Raw genomic sequence first — 21,558 nt, forward strand, 5'->3', positions numbered from 1 at the left:
GATCAGAAGACAGAGTCGGACTTCCTTCAAGGCCAAGTCCCATGTTCCTATAAAACTTCCCATAAGAAGAGCCAAGGCCAAGAACCGGCACAATTTAGTGAAACCTGTGTGGATGGCAGGGGTAAGATGGCACACAGTGATATTGTTAGTTAGAAACTAACTTGGTCCTACCTCAAGGCAAGCTGGCCATGGAAATATCACAAAACTTAACTCTGGATTTTCCACCTACCCACCCCTGAGTTGGTGACTCACCACCTAGCTTCATGCCGGGAGAGAAATCTCAAGCTTTATGCAGGGAAAGGCAGGTCAGTGACAGCCACAACAGAAGTTCCCCTGTGCTCCCTCCAACACCCAAGCCTTTTTGTAGGCATCACACACCCATCCACTTCCCTCCATCTTTTTCAGAATACTGAGGCTGGCTGTGATCTTGTGATTTTTTTTTTTTCCTCTGCTAGTCTGAATGTCAGTTCCACAGAAAGACAATCAGCCACTGAGAATAGGTGTGTCCTTCTGTTGCTAGAGAAGCAAGGATGAGAATGAAGAGGAAATACCCTGATGTTACACCCATGTCCCAATAGAAAGGCTGGTGGCAAGCCCGATCTTCACGAGGAAGGCTTGATCAGATGTCACTGGATTCCACAGTTATACTTCTTTTTATCTCTACTCTATTCTATTCTATTCTATTCTGAGACCATCTCTCTCCTCCCTGGATAGGCAATGAGAAAGGAAGAAGAAAGGGGCCTGGGAAAGGGTCTTGTGTCAGGCACTGACTTGTGTAAATAGTACAGGCTGAGATAGTTCCACTCCCAAGCCCTGTGATGATGGCCTTGTCTGTAAAGGGCCAGTCTAGAGAATCCTGCAGCTTTGTCAGTGAAGGGGCAGGCAGCTTTGGGCGATTATTAAAAGGGTCCATAGATGTAACAGAAAGTGCAGTTCACTCAGGCGCACACATTTCAAAAAGTACCTCAGATAAGCTTTCAGAAGGGAGAAATAATTGTGTGCTAATTGGTCTGTTGACAGAGACCATCCTGCCTTCCGAAAGCCCTGATGCTTCTCAGGTTCATTAGCGCATCCAATTTTCCATAATACCAGACTGCGCAGAGCATCATTCTAGTGAGCCTACACTCCTCCCCCTTCTCACTTCCAGATTGCTACTGCCCTACCTGGGTTGGGAGTGGGGGTGGGGCATGCAATGCTAAGAGCAGAGGAAAATGGCCTTCTAATGGTGAGCATGAGGGCTGAGGCACAAAGAGCACAGTGGTGGGGTGTGTGCTTAAAAGGGCTTTAAAGTGAATCTCAGGATGCTGTAGCTTTTCCAAGGGTGTTTTTTTTTTTTTTTTTTTTTTTTTTTTTTTTTTTTTTGGATGGGCTATGAGAAATTCTCCCTTTTGCCTAGGGTCCAACTGGCTTCTGACTGGCTCTATTCTGTCAGCTCATGAGCTCTTCAATCCCTCTTCACAAGTCCTTCCATATCTTTCTGCCAAAAAAGGTGAATTATAACTATGAAAGAGGACATTTCTCTCCTTTGTGGTGCTGATCACTTTTAGGAAATTGCAGACAGAAACATATCCACACAACATTTTTACATTGTGCATAGCTTTCCTTCTTCCTTTCTTTTGGGTGATATCATCTGGTGTCACCCAACCCTATAGCAGAGTAGGGCAGGAATGGCCATCGTCATCTTTACCATCCTGTAGAATGTGAGTGCAGTAACTAGTGGGTAGAGATGCCAGCCTGATTATCCCGAAGGGTTCCAGAGACTTCCTGAGGTGCATTTGCCCTTTGGTTGCCACCAAAAAGTGGTCTGTAGGGTCCAGAGGGGAGAGTGGCTATGGTTGGGCTGAAAGATTAATGGGAGCATTTCAATATTTTTTTTTAAAAAAGGAGTAGCCATATTAGCTGAAAGTCCTGTGCATGGGTGAATTGAGTGGCTGGCAACTCAGGTTCTGGAAGAGACAAACAGAGTTCAATGGCCCCTCAAGGTCATAGAAACAGTAAGCATCAGGGAGGGCTGAAACCCAAGTAGTCTCGCTCCACTTGTGTTGTTTTCCTCTAAACTCTATAGCCCAGTTTCACCTGTCAAGCATTTTGTTGAACATCTTGCCACATGCCAGATGCTGTAAAGGGACTCGGTGCTATGTGCATACAGTGGAGTCCCTACTACTTTAAGGCCTACTGTCACTGTGAGTGTGAGGAGATGGAAAACAGGCATGCGAACAGACGGAATGTAATGAGACAAATCCTATTTCAGAAGTGTGTGTTGATTAGTGAGAGCTTTATAACACACAGTGCCATTTACTGGTTACCAGAGGGACAAACCAGAGGGGGCAGGGCACCTGTTTCTCTTCATTAATGCAAAGAAGTTACTGAGCAAGAGTGGAAAGTAACCACGAGTTTGCTTAGAGAAATGACACAGGCAGATGTGCTAGAGGAGTTTTCCTTCCTGAAGGCAGAGCACATGAGCAGAGCCCTCTCCCTCACTCCATTCATCTCCACCCAATGATAAGAGTAATGAATGAGATAGAGCCCAGCCAAGACTACTGCTAAGGCATGCTCAGTAGAAGGAGGCAGTGCTTTGGCAAGTGCTACTGTATAAGGGGCCACAGGATATGCTGCAGGGTGCATCCTGGCTATTGGAGCATCCTAGTTGGGCCTGTAAGTGCTAAGCATTTAGAGAGAAGAGGCAGAATCTGTCGACAGACATACTTCAGATCAAACCCAGCAGGTAAGCAGAGCTGTGAGGTAGGATACCAACATAGCCCTTTGATCCTCAACCTAGCACAATGTCCTTGAAATCCTTACACCTCACTAAAGACTTCGAAGGGTGGAGAAAATGGGAAATCATCCCTTTTTTATGCATGATTTTCTAAGTTGTATCCTATGGGGAGAACCCATTGTACTGCCAGAGAAAACCTTAGGTCAGTCAGTGCAGTGGCAACTGGATATTCATTTCATATTCAATATTTCCTTGGGAGAGTTCCAAAAAAAAAATATATGCTTCCAGGGATAGTGATTCCTTCTTTGAGAAAACAGGCAGTGGCTGTAGCTCAGGAACTATCCACAGGCATTATAAGAAGTGTGACTTTGAATACTTATCTTTCATTCCTCCATTGTAAACTTAAGGGATATGTCGAGGAACCCACAACGGCAGAGGCGCTTCAAACCCTGCTGGGTGTATGAGCTGAAAGTCAACTTAGACCAATTATTTTTCTTCTGGAGAGAACTGACTGAGCGCTATGTGAAGACAGATACTGTGGGTAAACGGAGCTGACTGTCAAGGAGTCAGCTAATACAGAATAGAGGCTAAGCGTGGTCTTCTAGACATCAGGAACTAGTATAAGACCATGAAGAAGAATGTTGTCCCTGCACTGATGGCAGATAGAACAGAAAGATAACCTTCAGTAGCGGCCATTGTCAGCTCTGAATTCAAGGGAAGCTGTTTGTAAGCCAAAGCCATGGGCTTCAGAAAAGTCTGATAAACCAAGAAAATGGCATTCAAACAAAAGAAGCAGGAGAATAAGGCAGGTGAGGATATTTTAAAGAAGACACGTATTTCCAAACAAGAATCTGAAGAGTATGCTCAGCAGGTGAGCAACCTCTCCCAAGCCCCAGATGTCTGCAGTAGATTCAGTGCTTGACTTTACAGAAGTCTCTACAAGCCATCTTTATACTCATATTGCCTTGAAGAGATGGCTGCTTCTTTCAACTAAATGTATGCATAGGTATTCATGTGCATGGTAAGTAGATTTATCTGACACGTGCAAAATAGTAGGTCTAGAGACAGGTAAGAGAGACAGACTCCTCCCTCCCTCCCTCCCTTCCCTGCTTCTCCCCATCTTTCTCCTTTCTTTCCTTCAATCCATCATTTGACAACGGCTTGTCTACTCACTACCCACAAAGTGACAAGCTCTGTATTCTTCTAGGGAAGGAAAGCCGAGTGAGACACAGTTTCTCCTACAAGGATCTCTTAGTGTACTGTTTAAATAATCATGTTAGCTAGCAACTATAGTTCAAATGACAAGCTTATTAGTGGCAGGATATGCATGGAACATTGGGAAGGAACATTTAACTATGTTAGGAGTCAGGAAAAAAAATTCGCAAGAGTCACTTTTCTAAGCAAAGAAGAGGAGGAAGAGCCAGTTAGGTCAACCGCCAGGCATTGGGAATCGACTGGAAAGCAAGTGTCGGGAAGTGAGATGTGTCTTAAAAGCATCTGGTATTTGGATATACTTAGGTTACATGTGTGGGTGGAGGGTAAAACGTGGATGGGCAGAAAGAGGACTGTTTAGAAAAGGAGCTAGAAAGACAGCAGGGGCAAATCACCAGTGATTTCGTTTTGTTAACAATCAACCCTTCCAAGCTCTAACTGTGTTATGCTCTGGGCAATTTGTACATTTATTGAATTTTTATTAAATACCACAGAATTTCTTCAAGGTTGAAACTCTTCTGATGATTTAATAATTTTAGAGAGAGGGAAATGAAGTCCAATGAAGTTTGGTGACTTGTTCAAAGCCCAAGCCCCATGCAGGGGTGGGACTCGAACTCTTGCCGGGGAGCCTTCTTTCCTTCTGTTGCACTGCAGAAGCATGTCACGCAGGTACACAGGTTTGCTCTGTGGAGTGCAGAGCCATGGAATCAGGGGATACCCCGGTGTGTACTCATGCTCATAGCAACACTGTACGGTGAGAGAGGAGGCTAGGAAAGCATTAGGAAAGAAAATCAGGTATGAGTTGAGAAGGACTTGGACCAGAGGACCAGAATGGGTATGAAGGGAATTCAGAGGCAGGGAGTAATGATGGTGCTGGATCAATGAACCAAGGGGAGGGTATGAGGGCGATATGGGTTACTAGAAGGTAATGAGATCTTTGAATTGTTGATAAAATGTCTTCCTTTCGTGTTGTGGCAAGAATTTTGTGCTTCTTCTCCAACTGTGACACAGCTCATAAGAGACTTAAGGATGACGAAGCAAGATCCTACAAAGTTCTAATATCTTGGTAAAACTCTCTCCAGGCTACTTAGAGTCCCTCTTCATCATCGCGAGTTGCATTAGATACCAGTTTCATAAATGAACTTTTTCGTTCTGTTAATGGAAACCCATCCTCTTCCCCCACATGCTCCCTCCAGATATTAGACCCCTGTAATCCACTGCCTTCTTTTCAGTTCATTTCCACCACGCTCCCTGTATGTCACGGCTAGTCCTTAGCAACCTCTCTATGACCCCATGCTCTTCTTAAGCATCCACTTCACCTGTTTTGGTCTAAGGACAGCCTTGCTCCCCTAGGCCTGTGGTTACCCCTACAGCCTTCTCTAGTGGCGGCTGTTCTCTTTCCTATCTCATACTCCCGAGAAGGGAAGTGAAGCAGGTTTCCCATTGCAGCTCTTCATTATTGTCTGTCCATCTCTGGCTCCTGGAAGCCATGTAGACCACCATGCCCCACCCCCCACCCCGCCATTGGTTTTCTTGTTACATTTCTTGACTCAGTGAGGATTTACAGCAGAACTTACCACCCACAGCCTGTATCATGCCCACTGACTTCTGCATTCATCCATGTGACCCTTTAACCTTTGCTTCTCCTTCATACCTGGCTGCCTTACCTTGCCCCCCTCAGAGTTGTAATGTCACCTTAGTCACCACACCCAAGCTATGGCCTAGACTTTATTGGCAACTTCATTTCCTCTGTAACCGAAGTAAAAAAAAATGGTCACACCATACTTCCTCCAGTCTCTTCACACATCAGTTTTCAACCTGGGGCTTGAAAGACTCTTTCAACAGAGATTATGTATCAGATGTTCTGCATACCATATATTTACATAAAAATCCATAGCAATAGCACAATTACAGTTATGAAGTATTAATGAAAAGAATTTTATGGTGGGGGTCACCACAACATAAAGAACTGTATTAAAAGGTTGCAGCATTAGGAAGGTTGAGAAATACTTATCAGGCTTACTCTTTCAGTCTTTGGACTTGACCTACTTTTTGTCACCTTTAACCCCTTTCTCTCAATGATGGACTTAAGAGTCCTGAATCTGCAGTGCCTTCCTTGGTATATAATCTTAACACATTTGCCCTCTTCTTTCCCTTTGTCCCTGTATTCACCTTAGATAAACCCAATTTTCCATCTAGGGCACGCCTGCTGGTCTGTGGAACCATGAACAGAGCTGATAAAACTCCTCCAACTCCACTGGCTCGTCACATGCTGCATTTATGGCCATGAGTATCACAGGGGTCCCTAGAGCTGCCCCCAAATGTGTATTCTCTTCCATCCCAGCTCTGAAGAGACTATGCCACACATTTTACCACAACACTTTCTTATTCCTTTTAGTCAAGGTCTTTGCTTCTCATTTAGCTGAGAAACCAGAACCAAACAGAGAAGAAAAACACATCTTCCCACTACCACATGATACCATCCTTCAACAGGTATCCTTATACATTCTACATTGTCCCTGACACAAAGAATGGAGTGCTTGTCTCTTCATTCTTATACAAAATGCCAACACATTCACTTAACGACCATGCCCCTGAGATTACCTTCTCTCTCTCCTGTTTCATCACTTCATTCACTTTCTACCACATTATTCTACTAATGTATGGCTAAGCTAGGCTATCTCTCATCCTGAAGATAAAAACCACCGTGCGGATCCCACCACTCTCCAGTAAAGATCCATTCTTCTGATTTCCTCTACAGTGAAAACAGAGTTCCTATTCACAAACAGTTCCTCACTTTGATTCTTATCTTGGATTCATTCCACTCTGTCATCTGTCCCTTTCATGTCACTAAATCTGACCCTCTGCAGGATGTCAGTTACCTCTAAGTCGCCAAGGCTCTGGATTTATTTGCGGGCCCACGATTTGAACACAGGCTTTATGAATGTAGAGATTTTCATGTTGTGTTCCAGGTATCTATAATAGTATCTGACATGTGCAAAGCACTCACAAATAGTGATAGAATTAACCGGTGGGTGAGTGAAACCTCTTGCTCTTTCAGAAGATACAAAAGCAGAATCTAATTTTGATGGCTACAGACCACCTTGATTTAATTAGAGCAGGGGTGGGGTGGGGTGGGGTAGAAATTATAGCTTTTAAAGTCACAATAACTATGGATCCCATAAAGACAGGCATGAAATCATGAGCTCCTGTCATGCTCCTGCTAAAACTCGCACCTTGTCTGGTGTTAAAATTCCTTTCTGTGGCCGTGCCATCCAGTGCAGCCTCCTTCAGAACCTCATCTTGTATAATGTCTTTCTGTTTACCTCTCTGCCCTCGCAGGACTCCTCTCTGTGCTTCAATGGACATTAAGCTGCTTGCTGACTTGGGGCCTTAGCACTTAGAATTGTTTGTTTGTTTAACCAAAACAGCCTTCCTCAGTTCCATACAACCAGGCTTCTCAGCTTTCAGGCCTCAGCTTCACAGGGTAAACCTTGAAGGGCCCTTCCTGACCAATCTAACTAATATTAAAGGGCCCCTCCTCCCACTCCAGAAAATGTATACCATGCTTTTAAATGGTCCTTACAGTGGGGGTCGCTGCTGTGCTCAACCTCTACTAGAATATAGTCACATCTCTGTCAAGAGGACCTTCCTTCAGAGAACGGGTGAGCCAACAATTTCTAAGGACTGGCTCAGATGCTGCAAGAAAGCTACTGTTTCTCTGTGCATACGGCCTGGCTGACCCAGAGCCAGCTAAGGCTCTGGCTTCCCGGCCTGGTGCTGGCAGGCTGTTACCTTTATGGCCCCTGTGGCTATTTGGATATGGTGAAGTCTGCGCAGTGTGCTCTCTCTGTCAATGAAGTAGGAGGCGGCCAGCTGGTGCAGGGTTTCCAGAGATACAACAGAGCTGTTCCCAGTGCCCCCAACTACAGGGACACCTCCCGGTGTTTCCGACTTTCTGCTTAGTTTCCTCTTGTCCACAAAAATGGTCAGGGACTCTTCTCCTATAACAAAAACATGAGCTTATTAGTGAAGTTGTCAGCTCCAGGATTCCCTGCCATTAGGAACCTGTAGCCCTTGGGTAAGGCAGACAGAGTTAAGAGAGAGCCTTGCCCCTGCTGGGGTCTTCTTCCCCATCCTTTCCATTCTGAGAGCTCTCTTCTCAGAATGTGTACTGGGTCACAGGCCTCCCTGCCTGGGAGGCCCTCCTTTCTTAGCTCTTAAAGCCTCCCAAAGCTTACCCCTCAGCGGTGTCTCCATTTAACATCCTCTATTGATCTCCATGGCAGGCAATCTGCCTCCAAGGGGGAGACACAATTCTCCTCTCTCAAGTTGTTTATAAGAAGCCACATGGCTATTACAGCTTCCAGGGAAAGGGCGAAAGCTTCCAGGCTATATTCCTGTTCTCTCTCCATCAAATGCTCACCACCTGCCACATGCCAGCAGCTGGCCTCAACCCCGGGGGGAGCCGTGCTTTGTCTACTGCACACTTAACTAAATGTTATGATAAACCCTTCTTCCTTTCTTCCCATAGCAGCGAGAACTCTTGTGATCTGTGAACCTATCTTGTGATCCAGTCCAGAGGCCATGCTCCATTTTGCACAGACCAGTCCCCAGCACCATTCTATTAGAGGGAGATTTACCCAAGTGGTTGGAATTGTGGTTTGGCTGGTTACCAATTGTCACAGTAAGGAAGGAGGGGGTCAGTAACTCAAGGAGCATCTATCTATTTCTGAGCCTATACAGCTGACATTTTTTTTTAGCCCCAATAAGAATTAACAAGTGGAGAAGTCCATGGGCTAGATGGCTAGTCAAAATAAAAGTAGGAGCGCCCCCTGCTGGTATATGGGTAGTAGAAACCCGTGTGTGTGTGTGTGTGTGTGTGTGTGTGTGTGTGCGTGTGTGTGTGTGTGCATGTGTGTGTGTGCATGTGTGTGCATGCGCGTGTGCATGTGCGCGTGTGCATGTGCGCGTGTGTGTGCATGTGTGCGTGTGTATGTGTGTGTGTGTGTGTTTGTGTGTGTGTGTGTGTGTGTGTTCCCTGTCCCTGTATCCTCTCCCCACCCCCTAGCTTCCTTACCCTGCAACCCCCTCCCCTCTGGATGAGAATAGAAATGTTCTAGGGTGCATTTAGGTACAGAGAGAATACACTGTTCTCCAGTGCACCAGAAAGAAAATATTTCTCAGGCAAAAATAAGCTAAGAAGGAAAAGAAGATGCAGGGAAAGAGGACGACACTCAACAGATCATAAAAGCTATTTGCAACAATGGAACAACCAGTTGGCTGGGGCTGAAGGTCCCGCTTACCTCCAAGAGTGGCAGAAAGTAAGAAATGAGTGCCGTACTTTTTGATGAGATTTTCAGTAACCTGTTGCAGATTGGGTCTCCTTCCAAGGAGGCGGATGTTGCGGACAAATTCTGGGGCGAGAGGCAGGGGCAAACTGAAGAAGTCTCTCCTTTCTAGGGCCAAGCTGTTCACTTTCCACCGGGCAAACTCCCTGCAGGGAAAGCCAAGGGGTGAGGAAACCCATTGTATTTCAGAACCAGAAGTGTGAAGCCTGAAATAAGGCCCCCTCTGTCTGAGGCCCCCTCTCCACCAGTGCCCTTCCCACAGGGTGGAGAACCCAGTGGAAGAGGCTCCTCCTCTGACTGATCTTTTCTGGTCTGAAAAGGTGCTCTCCACCCGAGTTTCTCCCACACAGCTTTCTTACTGGACAGTGGTAGCTCAGCATCTTCCCAAGGCACTTGCCCTGCCTCACAGAGGAAACAGAAAAAGCATGTTTGGCATTTGACAGTGGTTTGCAGAGAACTGACCAATCAGAGCTTCCATCTTTGCTTCAGTTGCTGTTCCCTGCTAAAAACTGGAAGGTCGACCTAGAAAGAACAGTGTTTTAACTTGTGGGGTTCAGATCCCTTCATATCCTTGGAGATAATTACATTCCCTATACTTGTTTATTTAGCTCATATCGATTGATAGCACATCAGAAATTAAAATTGAGAAGATTAAAGTTATCTATCCAATACTGCATTTGAAGTTAACAGTAATAAGCCCATTACATATAACAAAATCAATGCATTTTATGGCAATAACTATATGTACTGAAACAGAACAAATTTGACAAGGAGAGCATATTGCTTTGTGGCTTTGTAAATCTTTCATATCTGCTTGACAGAACAGGTTCATTCTCATATTTGGTCAACATTCAGTTTGGCATCATAACTGTGGGCTCTTAAGCTTGGGACCACACTAAACTAAAGGAATGGCTAATTCTTAAAAATTGCTTGAAATCCAAAGTTTTTCATTGAAACAGATCTTTAGACCCTTCATGATCGAGAAACAAGACACATTGGACATCCTGGGCATATCTGCTTACTGAAACACGCAGCTCTTTAACAACCTGGCTCTTATTACATAGCTACAAAAATACCACTAACTATAGCAGAAATACCTTTAAATACCAGGAAGCTGACTTGCTCATGATAATAAATAGAACTTTTCTAGGATTTGGATTTTCATATGATAACTGAAATTTTATTTTTGTTAATAAATACCTTTTAAGTTTTCCTTTTAAGCTTGCTTTTTTTTTTTAAAAAAAAAAATGTCTGCCAAACACTTAACTCTAAACAACTCTAGGTTGTCTGCTACTCTTGTTTTCGAGACAAATAGAGTTCTAGGAGAAAGGCTGCTTGCTCAGCTTGCAGCCCAGCCACATCTGGACATTCCCTTGAGATCACCATAGTTCTTTAGGAGCTGCAACCATGTGCAGCCCAGTCACATCTGGACATTCCCTTGAGATCACCATAGTTCTTTAGTAGCTGCAGACATGTCCTGTGTGCATTTCCTAATTCATCACATGGAACATTGAAAAGACATGTATACAAGGTCAATATCTAATGCTGTTAGTAAATTGTACTGCTTTAGGACATTTTTAAATGAAGCTGGCATATTCTGTCTCTTAAATGAAGCTGGCATATTCTGTCTGTCTGTGTGTGTATGTGGGAGGGGGTTGTTTAGTTCACTTCTATAATGATGACAAGCACATGACTACCAGACTCATTAGGAGTGAGTATTTTCCTTTCAAATAACGTATCAGTTTTATTTGCTGCTCTTTTTTTCTCCCCCACTTTCATTGCAAATGTCACATGGGTCCTGAAAGGAACCAAGAAGACCGCATCTTAAGCAGCCTGTTTCAGAAGATGTCTGGGTTTCTTTACAAACACATCCACTGGTTCACTTTCCACAATTTGCTCCTCATGAATGCATTTGGATCTCAAAGAAGAAAAAATTCCAGGTGAAATCTTTGTCTTGAGCTGAAATCTAAATAATTGTAGGAAATGAGTTTTTCACACACACACAACCCATCTTACACTTCCACATTACACTCCCATACTACACTCCCATATTACACTCCCATATTACACCTCCTGTCTTAGGAAGCATGGATGTAAAGTCTACACGGATCTCTCACTTATTCCAATCCTGCTCATTGGAAAAGTGCGTAATCTTGGTCTGATCTTCCTGTCAAAGCCAAGGAGTACTTATGGTGGAGCCACAGAAAATAAAATAGGTAAAAATAAGTGCATGGAAACCCATGTGTAATCTAAGCCTATAGAAGTGGCGCCCCATCCCCTCATCTGAGCTCGAGGCTCAAATAGAAAGGAGGAGCATATGTCAAATATCACTAGGGGAACAAAGGGAAATGGTGACTAATAATTCATGGTTTCAACTCAGTCTTTCAAATTTTTCTCAGTGTGGCTTTATTTATCGAACTAGGCAAGTTAGTAATAATATATCATCAGTTATTTCTTTTATGCAGGAAATGCTAAACTTTAATTAAAGTGCAGGGTATTTGTTAAAAGCATTAGCTATCCCAAATCCCACTGCAGGGTGAGGAACAGTTGCCTGATCTCATTTGTGGATAGCTGGATGGGAACCAGTATCCTCTCTTTGGCTAGAGGAAAATTGCATTGATGAATCATAAAATGAGATCACTAAAAACAGAAACAAAACATAATCAAAAGAAAACCCTTAGGGTCATCAATTCCCGTTCTCTGCCTTGGGAAAAGCTATGTGCTGACTTCATTAACTACTAGATTTTATTACTTTATCTTCCTAGATTTAAGGGTAGAGAGGAGACATTCTTCCATCCTCCATGATTTCTTAAAATGGCCCAAGCCCATCTCTTTCCTGACTATCTAATCCAGAGGGGCTTCTGCACCCCCCCCACCTGTCTCTCTCTTTCTCACTGATGCCCTCTGACTCATTACCATCTAATACCATCTATTTTCCCTTCCTTCCCCTCCCATTTAGAACATAAACTCTACCAGGTAGCGTTTTCCCTCATTTCTTCCCTGCTATTAGCTATCGCCAACATTAGAATCATATTAGACATTCTCAAAACAGAACAATAATAGATATTCAACACCATTGTGTTGAGTAATCGAAGGAGACATTTTCTATGCCCTTTAATATCATAGCTTTCCCAATCCACTAGTTTTCAAATTAATGGGAAATTGATTAAAAAATAGTTATAGGAGAATAACGTAGGAAGCAACAACCAATTAGGGATTGATCTGACATGAAATGAATCATTTTAAGTGTGTGTGTGTGTGTGTGTGTGTGTGTGTGTGTGTGTGTATGTGTGTGTGTGTCAGGAAGTTAAATTTTATTTATAAAAATATAGGTGCATAATTTAGTGCATTTCAAGAATATAAATCAGACAGGTGTGATGGTGTATATTTACAATCTCAGTACTCAGGAGGCATAGGCAGGAAGCTTGCTACAAATATGAAGCCAGCATGGTCTATGTTGTGAGTTCCAGGCCAGTCAGGATTACATAGCTAGACCCTGCCTCAAAATAATAGTAAACACTGCCTGCCAGCATATTCTTTTGCTTTTTCTTTTTATACTGTCTGGGTCCTCAGATACCATCTGCAGCAGACATGGACAACATCTCGTGGCTGTCCACTGTCCACATTCAAAGCCTAGTGCGTGAAAAATCTGTCAATTGAGACTGTTATGTTTAACACTCAGGTGTCAATGATCAATGTCTCCATTCCTCTTCAGTGAGTCTGCTAATTTCTACCATTCATTATGTTGAAGACTGACCGAAGAAGCCACAGGCTTTAAGTTTTGCACTTTTGCTCAGTTTGACATCAGTCTTGGAAAATCTGTTTAACGCAAGTCAATAGCTACAGAGTATTTGACTTCAGTGAGGAAACTGAAGCTCAGAAAGGTAAGCAATTGCCTAATGTCACACAACTAGAGAGAAAATGATGCTGTTCGAAGTGGAGGAAAAGTTTGAGTACTGTCTGAAAAACTTCCCCAGATTATGATATACATTGAGGCAGGAGGATAGCCATGGATTCCAGACCAGGCTAAGATAGAATCAAATCATATATTGAAAAGGTGGAAAAAGTAGAGGGGAAGGAAAGGGAGATAGAAGAAGGAAAGGAAGGAGGAAGGGAGAGATTGAGGAAGGAAGGGAGGAAGGAAGGGAAGGAGGAAGAGTAGGAGAGAGGGAAGAAGGAAGGAAGGAAGGAAAGAAGGAAGGAAGGGAAGGAGTGGGGAGGAAGGGAAGGAGGGAAAGGAGGAAGGAAGTGAGGGGAGAAAAGACTCTTTAGAGTCTCAAAGAGGCTGCTCATAGCAGGATAAATCAGAAAAACAAGTCTTGACACCTTAGTACTTGCCCCGTTGTTTGGAGGACCCGTGAAGCCTTTGACATATTTGCAATCCATTTGTAGCAGAGTCAGATTACAGCATGAATCTTAGCAGAGAAAACCACAAAAGGAAGATGCCACGAGTTGCCTAAAAGAATATAACCAGCTGGTAGCAGAACCTGAGCAAAAGAGCACAGTGACCTTCCTCAGGGTGACAGTGACAGGGGTGACAGTGACAGGGGTGACAGTGACAGGGGCAGGGATTGGAGCTAAGAAAGGTTAAGGGAGTAAGGTGGATGGAGTCACACAATCAGAGGGAGGCCTGCTTAAATCTCAGAGATGGTGGTGGAAGTCAACACTCCATCACTTTTCTACAATTCTGTCTTCCTCTGTGTCCCTGAAGTACATACTCAGACTCGAATCTTTTCAGAAAGTTAGCTCTCTTCTAACAAAAATAGTGTCATTACTCAGAATATTTCATTTCTTTATTTATCTAAACAAAACATGAATTTAATATATATTGAATACAGTATACTATTTATATTATGGTGAAACCATTTTTCTTTTGTTGTTGGAAAAAGTAGTTTCCTTATGCTCATTTATAGGAGAAGAAATTAAGATTGAGAAGGAAATCAGGTTCATATACAAAGCATCATGGGAAGAATCACAAAGACCTGAGTCCATGTATCTTGGGTACTCAGGACATCATAACGCAGAGTAACACATGACCTAGAAGAACGAATGACACTGTTTTAGAAAGCATTTTAGGAGCAAACAATAAAAAACGATGGCTAATACATGATGAATTCTTACCATGTACTAGACATTCTCAGGTTCTTAAAAGAGTTATCTATAAAATATCCCTATACGGGGGGGGGGGGGACATAACTCTCTTCATCGTGTGGCCAATGAAACGAAGGCAGAATACTTTAATTTACCCAGCTGGTAACATCCAGTAGGTGGCAGAACCAGAGCTGAAACACCCATTGTTTAGACAGGACATAGTGTGACCACTGTGATATAGTATCTCTGCCTGAAAAGCAAAGGAATGGTTGTAAAACTGGGGGAGGGGAAGGTTTGCATGAGAAATAATGCGGAAGGATAGGGGCTTACTGTGAAGCATTTCATTAGAGAAGCTCACTGGGTCATGGGACCACAGTTACAAACAGAAAGAAGGCAGAAAAGCCAAATCTGCTCCTGACATCCAGTGACCTGTGGCTGTCTCAGATGTGTTTTGGTTCTATAGGCTTTTATTTGGGGGGGGGGGGGGGGTTTCAGCCTCTCTGTAACGTAGGAGGCTTCTGCTGGTCCTGGTGCACCCCCAAAGTATAGGACACTCATTTGATATTTGGGGGGGGGGGGGTAGGAAACTTGATGGTTACGATGGAGAGAGAGAGAATGAATCAGTCTGTTTTGCAAAGGGATGTCCCTAGTTACTCTCCCCGCTTGACTGTCCCTTCTTGTCCTGTTCAGTGGTCTCTTCCTCCTACATTAAGGTCCTCCATGATGCTATCCATCATGTCTTGTAGCCAAGTGGGTCCTTACCAGCGGCACACTGCCCCCAGCACCACGTCCTTTGTCCTCTGGATCTGTGAACTACATTAGCCTCTTTGCTTTGTAATGGACCCAGATGCAGATATTTTGTTATATTAACAGAATACTGACTAATTCAGACACCAACTCAGAACTAGGTGCTAACTACAAAGAGGTTCAGCCTCCAAGGATCCCCAAACCATGAACTTCTACTCTAGTCAAGTTCTTCCCAGACCTTTAGGACCTTCATTGATATGAAATCATTGAGGGAACGCCTGTGAATAGAGTTTAAGCCAGAAAGTAGTAAAAATGTGCTTAAAGAACATATTAACCTGTTTTTTTTCATAGTATCTAAAAAACCTCAGAAGACAATACTGGAAAGCAGCCTAAGCTAATCAAAGAATAAGTGTTCATTTTCAATTTTTCATTTAGTAGGGTTTTTTCCCAGTAATAAAATAATCAAGGCTTTTTCCCCCAAGAAAAGAGTGTTTTCTATATATCAATTAAATTAACATACAGTGCTTCAATTAAGCCATCATCTTTGTTTCAATTAGACATCAAGTAAATCTCCATTCCAATTTAGCCATTTCTCCTAAAATCCTTCTCCCACTGTGTTTGTTACTCAGTAAACAGTCTGAGAAAGAAAACATTTCAAACAGCACGGTAGTCCTGAGGAAAATTCTTTCAAACGTCAGAGGACATTGCAGAAAATGTTCCTGGGTTGAACCAAAGAATGAACAGAGCTGTTCGTGAGGTGGATGTGGAGAAAACAAGGCATCCATACACATTTCAGAGGGGTGCTTCAGTAGCTGGCTACTATCAATAGAAGCTCACTGTATTCTCCATCTCCCTCTAGTGCAATCAGGGCTACCTCTAAGTGAACAAGAGCTGCCAAAGACCCAATTAATGGAAAAATAAAACCACTGACAACAGCTAAGATCCAAGAAAGGTGAAATCCAGTGTGCCATATCATATACCATACACAGCTACGTGTTCAGACATTTTAAAGTAAAAACAAAAAGATTCTAAAATTATCACTATTATTTTTGTCCCAAAGTGCTTCACTTTGATTTATTGACAATCTGAGCAGTTGTCAATAAATCATGGCTGGCTCTTCCCGGTTGTACAACGATGGCTGTACGAGAGTTTAGGGAAAGTTGAATCACAGGCAGGCCAAATTCCAAGCAACAGAAGCTTCAGCAGGGATTTAGTCAGCTCTGAGCCAGCTCTGCATTTGAAACCAAAAGGGTGTCTCAATGGAGCTCCATTGAGCTCATTAAATGACTACAGGTTGTTCTAATTCAAAAATTGTAAATAGAAAGCCGGTATCTCCAAGTCACTACCGGAGAGCACCATGTCCTGTGTATCACCAGGTCAACAACAAATCTGCCAGCAAGAGCCTCCCTGCAGGGTCTCACTGCATCTGAAGATGAAAGATTCAGAAAGAACACAGCTGGGATCTTCCACCCAGGTGCTGTTTTCACTAAAGCACCACTTTTCCGGCTTGTAAACTGAGAACATTGATTCAGCCCCATGAAGAACCATTAATTATGAAGGTTGCTTACCCGTAAAGTCCTAAAGGAGAGACATTTAAAAATAGACTATGCTGGCTAGATAGGTAAGTAGGTAGGTAGGTAGATAGATAAATAGATGGCAAATACATACATACATACATACATACATACATACATACATACATACATACTTAAAAGATGATAAATGCCGGGCGTGGTGGCACACGCCTTTAATCCCAGCACTCGGGAGGCAGAGGCAGGTGGATTTCTGAGTTCGAGGCCAGCCTGGTCTACAGAGTGAGTTCCAGGACAGCCAGGACTAAACAGAGAAACCCTGTCTTGAAAAACAAACAAACAAAAAAAACCAAACAAAACAAATGATAATAATAGAAGATAGGCAGATGCTAGATGGATGGATGGATGGATGGATAGATAGACAGATAATAGATAGATGATAGATGTTTAAGAAAAAACTGTGAGTGCTGAGACTTCATGTTAAGAGCTAGATTTTTCTTTACTACCAGTTTTCTAATGAATTGTTATCTTTCCACCTTTGTTAGGAAAACATGTCCATCACTTTACCAAAGTCAACTATAAGGTCATCATCTGGAAAGTCACATTTTGAGTCTTCTGAGCTTGCAGCTCTCTGTGTGTGCACTCACCATGGCACCCCTGCAGGCTTGGCAGCATCCTAGCCTATAGTCAGTGCACCCCTGTGTGCTAGGAGCCATTTGTTCCTCCTGAGTTAGACTCTGGGAATCACTGTGGCTTCCTGCACAGTCAACCCATCATCACCTGCTCACTCAGGCGGCAGTTCTCAGAATAGGGCTGGGACTCCCTGAGAGGTGGGGAGAAGTCTTAAGACCGCCACAGAGTCCAGGATGCCTACACCAAGTACCATCTTGGAGTTTGTAAGTGGTCAACACAAGTGGACTCATATAATAAGCTCTGGTGTTTCTTTCATTTTATTCCCTTCTAATCTCTTTTCAGCAGCCTCTCTTTTGGGGAGGCATCACCTCACTTTGATGCTCAAAGGGATTGCTGTTTTACAAGGGTCTAAACTGTTGCTCTGGAATATACCATGAACATAAGAAAAATAATATGGCTGAATTTTCTAGCAAAATGAAGAAAGACACAGAGTAAGTTACTGAATAAACCATTTAAGAACTTTGGAACAATGGACAAGCCTTAAGCCAAAACCACAGATGATTTGGTAATCTTTCCTGACTTTTCTGAGTCTACTTAAATCTGTCAACCAATGACCCTTCAAAATATGTCTCACACCACAACTAAGTGTGGGTAAATGTAGATAACAATTCTCTGAGCTCACTTTTTTCTGAGAGAGATGTCTGTCTGGCCAGCTTACAGTTTGTCCGTTTGACACAAGAGGTTCAGTGAGAACTACTGAGTGCTGCTGACTTTCCTAATGAGTTTCCAGCAAAAGGCCTTCTCTTGTTACATGTCTCTACCAATCAATGTCTTACATACCCAGGGGTTGATCCGACACTCACAAAAGCACTCATTTTTCTTTTTCCATAGGATCACGGATTTAAACTCAGGAAACTCACAGGAGTAGTCAAAGCTAACACAGACATTGAGGAATTCCAGTTGTTCACCTCAGAGACTTGGCTCTGATGGTTCCGATTCTCCCCCTTGATATACTAGAGGCCTAGAGATCTATAAGTGGTTTGGCTCCCATACAGAGTGCAGTATTTCTAGACATATCACATCATCAAAAGATTTCTATCTCAACAACAGATTACTATAATGTTCTTGGCTATTAGAGTTTCTACTGCTATAATGAATGAGACATGATTAATCTGAGTCATAAAAAGAAATGATAATAATAACCATAATTTCTTATATTGGTATAGTGAAATCTTTTAGTATTTTTTAAAAACTGCAAACAATTTTCAGGCATGTTTAGCAAATTTATTATAAGGACCTTGGAGGAGATGAAGGGGATATTATTATTCACCTATTATCCTTTTACAAGTTAACAAGTAAAGAGACTGGAAACAGAGAAGTGGCTGGTCCCAAGTCTCAGTTGATTAGCAGTTGAATTAAAACTAGCTTCTGGGTCAGGCTACTAATGATTTTCTGTCTTCTTCTGAAGGCTGGGCTTAAGCTCAGGTTCTACCACCCACCTTTGTCATACCTCCCAGGTAATTCTGCTTAGTTCTCTATTGTGAATGGGACAAATCCCTAGGCCTTTCAATTTGGCATCATTGGGTTAAGTAAAATCTCAGCCCCTATGACCTTGAAGGCAGGAGAGCAGCCGTGAGGGTGGTTTATCCTTGATGTTCTAGTGCCCTGTCCTTACTGTCTGGAAGAACTCAAGAAGCCTGGCCTGGAGGTAATTTAGCAGCCTGCTGTGTTCTCAAACAACGGCCCGTAAACAATGATTGGCCAATTTTATTCTAATCTTTTCAATTTTGCTCTAATTAAAATCAAGCTGCAGCTTTCAAACAGTTTAATTAAGTCTGATTGGAAGAGGTGGGGAGGGGAGAGTCAAGCTTAAGGGAAGAGGAAGAGATCACTGTTTGGTGAGTCACACTTGTCCCTGTGGAGCCTGGGGACTTGAAGAGGGGGCACCAGAAGTGACATGTCTGTAGAATCCACATGAAATGCAATTGAGTCCTTGCAATGGAGGGCCAGTGAATCTGCAAGACCAGAAGGAACGGAAAGGGATAGCGAGTGTCTCTGAAGACACAAAAACCCTGTCTTTGCCTTGGCCACCAGATCAGCTCTTCTAAAGCTCATCTGTTCACCTATGGAGAAAATTGTCCTCTTCGCCACTGTGCATCTCCTGTCGAGTTTGTTTACTCAGCAAGCCAAGAGTCCATGCTCTCCTTTTGCCCAGTAGACTTCTTCCGAGGCTTCCCATCAGCCATTTTACTTCAAGATGGTTCCCACAGGCCGTATAGTACTCTAAAAGTTTACTCACTTTGAAATGAGCTAAGTCTTCTGTTATTTAGGGGTATTTGCTTTTTGATGCAGGGTACTTTTTTTTTTGACCAACTATTTTTAGTCCTATAAGAATTTCCAGATCTCTAGCCCTTTACATCCAACTTTCCCTTTTTGTACTTGACTTTATCAATGTATTTTTTCTCTAAACACGGGTTGATGTGTTTGTTCCAAGACAAAGACATTACATTGGGGACAAGTGAGAGTACACTAAATGCATCATCATCTTCATCTTCATTCTCATGATCATTATTACAGGGACCAATATTCACTGGGCCTCAATGTCACCAGGAATGGGACTGGATGTTTGGTAGATTTAAAAATCATTGCAGAGACCTTACAAAGGTCAGTGTAGTAGACTGACTCATCAATTTTGCCTGTGTTAGGTCCTTAATAGATGGCCTGATAGAATCATTCACTTATAAGGGTAGAACTTATTTCTCAACCCTATATATACACCGTTGTATTACTTTGCTTTGGGCAAAAGAATGACAAGAGAAGTGACTCTTGGACAATGCCTGGTTAGTTCTTTAAGATCCATTGCCTATTGCCTCTCTCCCAGCTGCTCCTCTCTCTTCTCTAGAAAAACCACACCCTTCTGGTATTCTAGTGCTGTTCTTTTAGCTTTGTCCCTAAAATAAATACCATTAGGAGGCAGACCTACCTCACTGACCCTTTGTGGATCTTCAGTGTGAAGCAAAGCTCTTATAGCCAATCTACACAATTGCTATGATAATGACCATTTTAACCCACTGAATATTGTTCTATTTTATGTGTGGAATTGGGGCAATAGTTAAGTAGTAAGTATCAGTTCTATTTCATATCTGCGCTAGCAGGTATGAATATAAGTATCTTTATCAAGGATACAGAGCTTACTAAGTGGTGACGTCTCTGCTCTTTCTACACTCTATCTTTCCTTAATTCTTTTACCTGACTACTGTGTCATTATCTAAAGATAAAGCATTATCATGTAACAATGAATTTGTGATCACCCAGCACCTTGTATCTCTTTACAGCCCTGGCTTCTTTTTCATAAGATATGCTGAAGGGAGGCTGCCTCTATACCCTATATTTGTGAAGGTGACAATTTCAACTTAAATTTAAGACTTTGCATTTTGCTTTCTTATACTCCACCTCTTGTGGCAGAGATTGAAAAGTTGTTTTCTCTGCTGTTTTCATTTTGTCCCGGGCTCACAGATGTTCAAGCCAACCTGCCCCTCACACCCACAACGTTCTCTTCATGTATAGTCATGTAACTGAGTTCTGGACCATAGAAGGTGAGCATAGGCCTGGGGGAGGAGGACTCCCATCCGTCCTTCCTGTGCTCTATTTCCTCATTTACCAGGATGAGTCTAGAAGATGCTGGACTTCAGGCCTTGGGGGATGGCACAATAATTAGGTCAATGGAGTCTCAACCCCAAATGAAATTCTGAAGCAAATACATTCATCCTTCCCACGAATTAGATTGTAGAGTGGAATGAGCAGAAAAGGGCAAACTATCATGTCACCAAGATTTTGGGGATTGTTTGTTTCAACTGTTAGCCTTCTTTGACTATCTGAATTATATTAACCTGATGTTCCAACCAGGAGAAATGCCATCTGGGTAAGGCTCCCTGTCAGTGACTTGTATTTGTGTATATGGTCTCCCTGGTCAAACAGCTGTGCCTCTACTTCTCAGCTCACCAGGTCTCTCTTCTAGCTTTTGGGATCTGCATGATGAATGCCATTGGTCTTGAGGCTATTGGTTCTTGGGTGGGGAAGGTCTTCACAGTGAAGGTGCTATCACCATTAAGGATTTATTTTAAACTGTCTGATAACTATAAAATCTAAAGATTAACTTGGGTTATATTGAAAGAGAGTAGCACATAGATTTTAAGTGATAAATTTGATTTATGCATGGATTTTCATGTAGTAAAACAAGCTTGATAGAGTAAGACTACCGCTCATCTCCTTGGTC

At 42.8% G+C, this 21,558-nt stretch overlaps 1 protein-coding gene across 1 annotated transcript in view; it reads right to left on the minus strand.

The window, feature by feature from the left end:
- The window catches only part of Brinp2 (BMP/retinoic acid inducible neural specific 2), a 103,053-nt gene that overhangs the window by 12,879 nt on the left and 68,616 nt on the right, over positions 1-21,558 (minus strand). The window contains exons 3-4 of the mRNA XM_021197706.1: positions 9,235-9,425; positions 7,724-7,932 (exon numbers count right to left, since the gene is read on the minus strand). Coding sequence (XP_021053365.1) covers positions 7,724-7,932; positions 9,235-9,425 — 400 coding nt within the window. The remainder of the gene's footprint in view (positions 1-7,723; positions 7,933-9,234; positions 9,426-21,558) is intronic.

This window comes from Mus pahari, chromosome 5, assembly GCF_900095145.1.
Source record: "Mus pahari chromosome 5, PAHARI_EIJ_v1.1, whole genome shotgun sequence".
Classification (NCBI taxonomy): Eukaryota; Metazoa; Chordata; class Mammalia; order Rodentia; family Muridae; genus Mus; species Mus pahari.